General features: G+C 40.8%; 1 protein-coding gene across 1 annotated transcript; it reads right to left on the bottom strand.

Annotated features, from left to right (window-relative positions):
• Nucleotides 1-3,845: 3,845 nt before the first annotated feature.
• Nucleotides 3,846-5,638, bottom strand: LOC101779048 (noroxomaritidine synthase). The gene has a single exon (XM_004963442.4). It carries the CDS (start codon nt 5,630-5,632, stop codon nt 4,109-4,111), a length of 1,524 nt encoding a protein of 507 aa, XP_004963499.2. The 5' UTR covers nt 5,633-5,638; the 3' UTR covers nt 3,846-4,108.
• Nucleotides 5,639-10,532: the final 4,894 nt, after the last annotated feature.

Genomic DNA, 10,532 nt, shown 5'->3' with positions numbered 1-10,532 from the left:
AAATGATGATGCTAGCACCGTTCGTTTTCCTACTTTATCTTCCTTTTGTTCTCCTTCTTGAATGCTATCCAGGAGGCCTTTGTATAGATCTACCCTTATTTCTTTCTGATGATGCCATATGAAGTCCAATCTGAAGCTCTCAATCTTGATGTATGTATCAACGGCAAACTGCTGAAAAAGTCTACCACCATGCAATATCGGGTTGAATATGCTTGGTCTTGCATGGAATTTTTAACAGTAATATTCTCTCATGGTTACCCACAGCTTACCGCTTGAATCTGTGTAAGAATTGGAATGCTAAAGTTAGAGGAATATTTATGTAGTTGTTTCATATTAGTAAACTAAATTTAGAAGACAAAAGTATATGAAATTCTAACCTGGGTCATTGTCACTATGGTTGCGATCAAAATTATCATTTCTCAATTCTTCCAATATTGTATTGGCCCTTGGGATATTTGAATGCCAACCGAGTTCAGCTCTTGGAAAGAATAGAGGATAAGACAATGGATCATAGCAGCCATAGTATGATTTGATGCCTTATATTTCGTTGTTGTTTCCATGTAGTTTTACATTCTTGTCAAAGGTATTTCTTCTTTCATTTCCCTCGATCCACACTACAGCTACCTCTAAAGTTATTGGTGCACTGTATGTTCTTTGGTCTAATCTTTGGTCAAGGTTCAAGATCAGCATGTAGTCATCAAGCTTTTCGTTTTGTCCCAAACTTCTAAACTGTTTAGAGTATGGGTTTTCATGTAGAACTTGTGTTAAAATTGTGACTACATGTTTGTCTTGCTCGTACTTTTCTTCACGGCAATGTCGATACCGATGCTCTAGGCTTGGATCATCATCGTACAAGTACAACTCTAGATGCTTTGGATCTGAGCGACTATTTCCAAATGATTGTATATTGTGATACATGAAAGGTGTAAATACCAGCTTTTTTCATGTCAGTGGTCTCACTGTCTAGGTGGCAATAAAGAGATGTAAATGAGAAGTGTCCATTGAAAAATCTTATATTGTTCCGAAAATGTCTTGCATCAGAATCATTGCTTGTCCAAAGTCTCATGAGTTCAGGAGGTGTCTCTTGATTGTCTAATCTAATCTGTCCTTTTCTGCAGTATAACCCCTCAGTTTCATACTCAATTTTTTTTGCATTGCAGTATATGCAATTTTCTTTATTTTTCAGCATGTTTGTGTCGTCTGGTATGTTGATGTAGACAATGTCATATGGATCCGAGATCTTTGTAGTAGTTTGTTCGTCTTCTCTGATTTCAATATCCACATCTGTGTCCAATTCTTTTGAATTTTTTTATATAAAAAAATTTAGGAAAGTATTAACATAATGATGGAAGGATTTTTTTAAAGTATTGAAGCATACCTTGACATGAGAACATGTAATCATCCTCGTTCGTGTCTTGTTCAAATATCACTCCATCATTATCTGTACAGATTTTTGTGAATACATATTTTTGTTTCTTTTGTATCATGTGAGAATTTACTTTGGAGTTGATAACCTTACCATTATCTTCATCGTTTGTTAGTTGTTTTGGGGCATCAATGTCTTCTATGGTTGTGCATACTGAAGAGGGTATTTCTGTTTGATTGAGATTGTTAGTATAATATATGGATGTATGTAGTCTATTCAAATGTTAAAGTATTGCATATATTGTATTGAAATGCGAAAGTTTTGTATAGAATTTAGAATATTACTGAGATTCATGATTTCTGGCTGTTTTTGCATTTCTATGTCATTGTCCTCTTCGCTCATGGTTTCATCTTCTTCTGATGATGAATAAACTGTCCCCTTTTATTTTTTCATGAATTTTTTTTTGACGGGCTAGCAATGTTTGCCTTTCTCCTGGCGTCACATGTTTCCTGTGTTTAACATTAAGGGTAGATGTACTGACTTCAACTGACATATCTGTTGAATATATGCAGGATTCTCCATTGCAATTGAACCTTTCGTTGTTTTGCTGCTCCTCATTTCACGGTTAGTTATGGCTTGTTCTATTCTAGCTTTCTTTTGTTCCGACTGCATATTTGCATATTTCTGTCTCTCTTTTGCGTATTTTTTTTGGTACTGTGTTGCATCTCTACCTTTCCTTCTATGATAGGCTTCACATTGTTTTTTCAGTTTATCCTGCTTTTCTTCATCTGTCATTTTGGCATAACGCTCTCTATCTCTTTTCCTTCTCTTTTCATTTGCATCAATGACTTGTGGTTGTGACTCCACTGCATGAGAAAAACAGACACAACAGAAATTGGTATCAATTCTGTACAAAATCATGTCACTGAAGAAAATTCAAATGATGTTGTGATATTGAAAAGTCAACATGATGGAATGAATTCCAAAGATTTTGAGTCTAATATTAACAGCATGCATTGTCTGTTTGTTTTTATTTATGATCCTTTGACAATTTTCCTGTTGTTGCCACTTGAAATTACTACTGCTTGATATTTTTTAGTTTTCCATTAGTAATATTAACAGCATTCATTGTGTGTTTGTTTTTATTTATGATCCTTTGACAATTTTCCTGTGGTTGCCCAGGATGAAACACAGAAGGAAACAATCACTGCACCAGAGCTCTACAGGTGGCAAAGGGCTATCAAATAGGTAAATCGACCTCTGCTACTACTGCTCATCTTCACTACCATTCTTAGGATTTTTTTCTTATGATGATACACCAGTAGAGCATCTTGCAGACAAGAAAAAAGAAGCCAGTTTTACTGCTGTTATCTTATAATAATAAGGTTTGGTTGATGGTCATTTGCAATTTCAACAGTGACTGCTAATTCAATCCTGATATAATTGTTGCTCATGACAGATCGATATGTTTCAATTATTTCATAATTAAAATTAGGTTGGATATTAGGAGATCCGTCCAGTGAAGTGGTCCTTTAATAAATTAAGTCACTCGAACCTCTCCGTAATCTGACTTGATTTTTTTTGTTCTCTTAAAAATAAGAGGGCTCTGCTATTCAACCTGTCGAATTGGTGTCCATGTTCCAGGTTTGTTCACCAACATAATTCAGTACTCTACCACGACTTGCGGCTCCAGGCAGTGGCAATGGTTGACGTCGATAGGATCCTCAAGGAATCTACATTCAGCATAATCACAGTACGTGTCAAGAATTATAAGCAACAATGGCATTTCTATAAAAAAAATAACAGTTGTATCTAGGGGCCTGTTACCTCAGATTGTATCGAGGGGTGTTTTCCTGGAAACTCAACGTATTGTATGGCTTGCATATTGTTTACTTATTATGCATGTATATATATATTGGTGTATCGCAGTCCGCTTTGTGTCCTAATACAACTTCCAGACACCGCATTAGTCAGGTGCCTCCTACCAGGAAAAACATGCAAAACCCACGTGCGCACTTGGATCAAGACACGGTAAAAAAAAGGTATGTTCCAACTTAAATAAATTGTACTAATTACATAAGTATAATAGGGACTATGATTTGATACAATTTATATTCATCATTTGAATGTTTTAAGTCTCTTTAGATACACTCAAATTGACATCGCCCTCTTTCGTTTAACTCTTGAGTATTGCAGATACAATTTATGAAGTCCAGGACACCGGAGGGCATATTGTATTTACATTCATTGTATTTGTATGTTAGTTCCTCCGGTCTCATAAATGAAGTTTTTGATATTGAAATTACCTCAAAAACATAACTGTGATGGCTAGTTTTTGTTACAAAATATTCATAAAGTGAACGGATGCTTTTGATGAAGTTACTATTAAACATAAATATACTTGTATAAATTTATCCAAACCTTTTACACATAGAAAAACAATTAATATGCCATCAAAGTTTCAAATAAGCTTAAGATAATCTGAAAACATCACTTATTTAGAAAGAGGGAGTAGTACAAACTATCCGTACTGAAATCAAAGAGTCTGTAGTTGGGTATGGTCCCAGCTTTCAGATGGTCAAACGACGGCGTCCGTAGACTTTATTTAATGACGAAAATACATGTTACGCCTCCATTTACTTCATTATAAGTTTGGATTTAACTATTTTGTTCAAACCATATATGCTAGGACTGAGTCGATCTGTAGTTGCATTGCACCTAGCTTATTCCATGTCACATTGATTACTCTCTCTGCTTAACCATCATCATGAGCCCGTTCTTCAATTGAAGAATGCACGACAGCTTTGGCTCGATGCTCTGCCCTTCCAACACCTCCATATCAAAGTTCCACACCACCGCGGCAACGATGGTCTTCATCTGCGCAATTGCTATGTCCTTGCCAAGGCACATCCTCGGCCCTGTGTTAAACGCCATGAATTTATTGGACGGCACGTAACGCAGTTTAGCACCGTCCTCGGACAGCCACCTCTCCGGACGGTACACATGGCAATCCTTGCCCCACAGGGATTCCATTCTACCCATGGCATAGATGGAGATCAGGATGGTTTCACCGGAGCACAACTGGTGACCACTTGGGAGCACATCGTCGGCTAGCACCACCTTGCGCTCGATCGGGCCTGGTGGGTACAACCTGAGCGACTCCAATAAGGCTGCCTGAAGGTAGACTAGGTGTTCAGTCTCCTTTGGATCAAAGACGACCATACTGCTGATGCTATTGGAGGCGAGAGCAGTGGCCTTGAGTGATGCGATGGGTGCCAGTTCCTTGCGGATGCAAGAGACCACACGGGGGTTCCTGGCGAGGTTGTAGAATACCCACGGTAGCGTGGTACCAACCGTGTCCCGCCCGGCGATCATGTGAGCGATGAGTACATTACGTAGTAGGACATCGTCTCTGCCCACTGATGGGTTAGCAGAAATAATGTCCATGGCCAACACATCATCAAGGATATCGGTGCACCTGGCTTTCGACTTCTCAGTCATCTCCCTGATGAAAGCATGCATCACTGTTTGCGCCATGGCCAGCTTCCTCTCTGGACCGATGTTTAGCCGTCTCATCACCTTCCAGAAACAAGCCGGTATGGTGTGCCGGAATAAGCCGACCTCCATGAACGTGTCCATGGCGGTTGCAACATGGATAGACGGCATGCTGATGGACAGGCAACCCGGGTCGACACCGAAGATCGGCGTGGCAGTAAGGTCGAACACCAACCTTGTGATCAAATCCTGCATGTCGAACGTTGTCCTGGTGCTCCCCATGCGGGTCAAGAACGGGAGGAGTCCGTTCACCACCTTGTCACGGCAGCAACTTGCCATCAAGGCAAGTAACCGTGGATTGCTGAAGATGTTCTGGAACATGGCTCTCTGCTGGCGGCCGGCCTCACCATCAATGGTGAAGAGGGTGCCGCTAAAGATGTCGAAGATTTCAGCAAAATCCTCGCCCTTGGGGTAGTTTGCATGGTTGGAGGTGAAGATGTGCCGGACGTTTGCCGGTTCAGCGGTGACGAAGAACCGCATGCCACTTGCTACCGGCCCTCGCGCCTTGAAGTTACACCCGTTGGTGGCAAGGAAGACAGTGAGTACGTCGTGGAAGTTGTGGAGATTGGCAACGAGGGAAGGGAGCATGCCCACAACCGGCCAGTCCATGGGGTACAACGGGTTTCTCAGCCTCCAGAACTTAATGTACATGCACAATGATACAACGAGAAGTGTGGAGATGACAAGTTCTTGCAAGTAGGGCAACGCCATTGCTTGCAATGTCATTTGTCTATAAGCTACGAGCCTACGACTGCGAGTAGATTCTGTGTGCACAAGAATTGAAGTTTAGGACGTCTAAATTTATAGAGAAACTTTTCATCTTCAGGACAGGTTCGATATCAAGCATTGAATTCAGTTCCATGGAGGATCCCTATCTTGATGGATGCCACATGTCTTATCTCAATCATCCCTTTAACTTCTCATCACTCCCGTATAGTTACTATCTTGATGGCTCCATAGGGTTGGATTCACATAAAGCTCGAACAAGAAGAGAGTACAAGACCATACTCCTAGATGATCGTGGAACCAATATTTTTATTGAAATAAAAGGAAGGATTATTGGATATCTAAATGGTATATACTTCAAACCAACTACCTCCTAGTTCCATCGAAGTACGGATTTCATTCAACAGTTGCAAACTTGCAATGCCTCCTCACCTAACAAAAATATGTGGAGTAAGAAAGTATTTAATCCTGAACATCTACCACTGATTTGAATCTTACCTTTTGATAAACATTCTGGATTTTTATGCACGATTTTGTTAATTTTTTAGGAAATTTATGATTTATATAATGAGCACGAAAAGTTAGAGGCACGGATCTGAGCTGAACATCAAAGCTAGTTTTTAGATGTGATACTAGCCTTTATTTCTATCGATGGATATCGTTATCTACAGTCACTAGCAGTTGCTTTCGCGCACTGTACCTGAACACTGCCAGATTTCTATCGGTACTTATCTTAAGGAACTGCCCCTGGAAAATACACTTCTCTTAAGGAACCGCCCCTAGTAAATGTGTGCATTTCTACTTGTGGTTAGGAACCACGGTGGATAAATCGTCTTATGCGTCGAGGGAACCTTGCACTCACTAGTGGAAATATGAGCATTGATTCTGGAAAATATGAGCATTAGTTCTGCTTGGTAAGCCTCGTATCTCTCGAAAAATCAACCGAAACTAATCATTCAGGACTAAAGGTCCCCCTCATCGTCGTCGTGCTCCTGTGGCGGGTTGTCGCCGTGCTACTGCCGCGCCACTGCCCGCAACTTCACGGCAGCGCTATGGCGCTACGTCCACGCAGTGGGGTCGTCCCGTTACGGCGGTGCTTCCTCGTCGGTATCCCACTCTGACGCCAGTGACCTTGGGTGGCCATTGCACTCGTCGTCGGGATCGCGCTCCAACGCCGCCGACCTCAACCTGCTATCGCTCGTGGATGGTCGCTGCGGAGCTATTGTGGGCTCCCCGGTGCGTTCCCGGGCTCCTCCGACAGTGGGGGCGGCTTCCTCCACCCTCACGCCCTCATCACCGCATCAAGAGTTGACCTTGATTGTGACCCTTCCAGCTGATGGGTTCGACTCCGACTCCCAAACTGACGGACTCATCTGACGACTGGCGCCGCGACTACCACACGCCCTTCCCCCGGGGTGATGCTCTACGCGTCTTTCACCGCGCTGACAACACCTTCGCGTGCCCTGTCTACCCTGGAACGAGGCATCGGTGGGGGATCCTGAATGAGGTCAAGGACCACATTCTGGGTCCACCCCCTGAGGGGCGAGAACCATAAGAAGTGGAGCCGCCACCACGTCATGGCCGGGAATGAGGGGTGAATGGAGTGAGCAAGCCGCGCTAGTGGAAGATCAATGCTGTTATCTTTGCTATGCTGTTAATTAATAACTTTAGATTTAGATTTTGTTGGAACCCTGGCCAGCTGTTATCTTGCTATGCTGTTAATTAGTAATTTTAGATTTAGATTTTGTTGGAACCCTGGCCATCTTTGCTATGCTGTTATCTTTTATTTGTAAGATCAATGGAAAGATCGATCCCCTATTTTCTAGTTCGAAGATCAATCCCCTTTTATCCTGCTTTATTTGCTCTATGATGGGACATCGGCAAGAATCTGTTCATCTTCCTTGGTGCTTTTGGTGTTCCCTAGTCATGATGTTGCGTCATAGCCTGCCATGCCATGTCTTGTCATGTGATTATTTATTCTTATCTCACCGCACCGCAACGGACTAGAAACAATGACTATGTTGTACTGTGTATTTAGAAACAAATGACTATCTTACCTCATCGCTTTTTTTAGTGGCTGAAAATCAATGTGACAAAAAGTTTAGTCCGTCTTATTTGCTTTCCCAACAATGGATCATACATTTGTACCTCGCCAAGAATCGCTATTTTTGATCATTGTACCGATGATGTATTGTCACTTTGCCAATCGAATTGCATGATTTCATTTTGTTGTTTCCAAGAGTTCAAAGCTCTTCCTAGGAAGATTAATTAGATCGTTTATCTTTGCTATGCTGTTCTCCTACTCACATAGCTCGAGAGGCCAAGATGGATCGAATTTTATTTTTCGTTTAATGTGATTGTAGTTGAAATAGTGCATCATTTTTTTAAGGTTGAAAATCAATATGAGACGAACATTAACAAATAATGTAATCCTATTTGGCTCTCTCTCAAAACCAAGGAAATCCTTACTCACATTGCCAAAATTCAAATCATTTTTCCAACAAAGGATCCAACATTTTGGTCCATCCTATTCACTTTTTCCTCTAACGGATCATACATCCGTACATATTTTTCCTAAAGATTGTAATGAATTCTAATTTGTACCCGAGGATTAACGTGGCAACCGTCCATATTCCAGCATCGTGTAATATCACATCCTCCACGTCCACACAGCCGGTCTTCCTTAGTTCTCGTGTAGGCATGCCCTGTCAAGGAACGCACGTCCACCAGTGGCCCCACGGTCCATTTGCACCTATTATCCTTAGAACAACCTAGCAAAGTTAACCAAATGCAAGTAACTAATAACTAATTGTACTTTTTTAAATCTGAACGGCTAAAAAGGGGGCCACGATGGATCAATGGCTAGATATTTTCTCTTTCTCGTTGACGTGGGATTTTCTAGAGCATCTGTGATTACTATAGGTATAAATAGATAGATCCGCATAAACAATATAACTTTTACATACCGGCAAACCTACCACCAATTATACATACGGTTTATGTACTAGTCAATGTTTTTTATACCTGTTTGTTTTGACCCTTCATATATGACTTAACGGGGACAGAGAGACTTGTCTCATGAATTTTAATGTGATCTAATGGATTGGATTTATATAAAATGATGTATTGCTCACTTCAAACACTTCCAATAGAGTCAAAGATATATATCGGCTCTCAGCACTTGCATGCTTAATTCTGGAGGTGTAACCCACCGTGCGTTTTTGTACTGTCTAATTTCATCAATTTCTCCTTCATCATCTACTCCAGTTACAGATACAGAGGCCCGGTCATGTCCCTTGTAGATGTATTTGAACAGATACTTAACGGCTTTAATGCTTGAGCATACCTCAACATTTATGTGGCAGTTGAAAAAGTGCAATAGGTATGGGTTGTAAGGAACAACCCATCTGTTATCTAGTTTACAGTTCCGGACTGTTTCAGTGCGACCGTCATTTCGTCTTCTATACAATGGGTAGGAGTCCTTGCCTTGAATTGTAGTTTCATTAAATGGTCTTGGATAATTATTTTTGCAAGATGCTCGATTCTTTGTGCAGGGCAATTTCTGTTTAATATGCCGCAAGGACCATGCATCATATGTTTGATGACCATTTTATATAGATCTGGATACTCGTGCTTGTCTGGCAGCTCGGCATAGATTATTCTGTCATATTGCTCTGGACATGTATACTTGTATTTTCCGGTCATTATCAGCAAGAAGTGTGCATGAGGTAGGCCTCTCTTTTGGAACTCTACAACATAGGTATATGCCTTTACCTTTCCAAGAATGTGCTTTTTAAACAATTGATTCTTCATTTCTTCCAGTTTTGCCCCGAAAACCCTAACCACGAGATCTGGGGGATCTTGAGGTGTTTGTGCAAACTCTAGTTCTCGGGTGATCTCTTCCCAGTTTGGGTTGCAGGTCATTGTTAGGAATATGTCTGGCTTTCCATATTTGCTTACTAAAGCCATAGCATCTAGATATCGTCGCAATTTATCTCTTGGCCCTCCAATAAACGATGATGCTAGCACCGTTCATTTTCCTACTTTATCTCCCTTTTGTTCTCCTTCTTGAATGCTATCCAGGAGGCCTTTGTATAGATCTGCCCTTATTTCTTTCTGATGATGCCATATGAAGTCCAATCTGGAGCTCTCAATCTTGATGTGTGTATCAACGGCAAACTGCTGAAAAAGTCTACCACCATGCAATATTGGGTTGAATATGCTTGGTTTTGCATGGAATTTATAGCAGTAATATTCTCTCATGGTTACCCACAGCTTACGGCTTGAATCTGTGTAAGAATTGGAACGCTAAAGTTAGAGGAATATTTATGTAGTTGTTTCATATTAGTAAACTAAATTTAGAAGACAAAAGTATATGAAATTCTAACCTGGGTCGTTGTCACTATTGTTGCGATCAACATTATCATTTCTCAATTCTTCCAATATTGTATTGGCCCTTGGGATATTTCAATGCCAACCGAGTTCAGCTCTTGGAAAGAATAGAGGATAAGACAATGGATCATAGCAGCCATAGTATGATTTGATGCCTTGTATTTCGTTGTTGTTTCCATGTAGTATTACATTCTTGTCAAAGGTATTTCTTCTTTCATTTCCCTCGATCCACACTGCAGCTACCTCTAAAGTTATTGGTGCATTGTATGTTCTTTGGTCTAATCTTTGGTCAAGGTTCAAGATCAGCCTGTAGTCATCAAGTTTTTCATTCTGTCCCAAACTTCTAAACTGTTTAGAGTATGGGTTTTCACGTAGAATTTGTGTTAAAATTGTGACTACATGTTTGTCTTTCTTGTACTTTTCTTCACGGCAACATCGATACTAATGCTCTAGGCTTGGATCATCGTCGTAGAAGTACAACTCTAGATGCTTT

The sequence above is a fragment of the Setaria italica genome, chromosome III, assembly GCF_000263155.2.
Source record: "Setaria italica strain Yugu1 chromosome III, Setaria_italica_v2.0, whole genome shotgun sequence".
Lineage (NCBI taxonomy): Eukaryota > Viridiplantae > Streptophyta > Magnoliopsida > Poales > Poaceae > Setaria > Setaria italica.
This window is presented reverse-complemented; position numbering and strand designations above follow the sequence as displayed.

What these genes read in the sequence shown, in the direction of transcription:
- LOC101779048 (XM_004963442.4), bottom strand. Translation starts at nt 5,632, where the DNA reads ATGGCGTTGCCCTACTTGCAAGAACTTGTCATCTCCACACTTCTCGTT.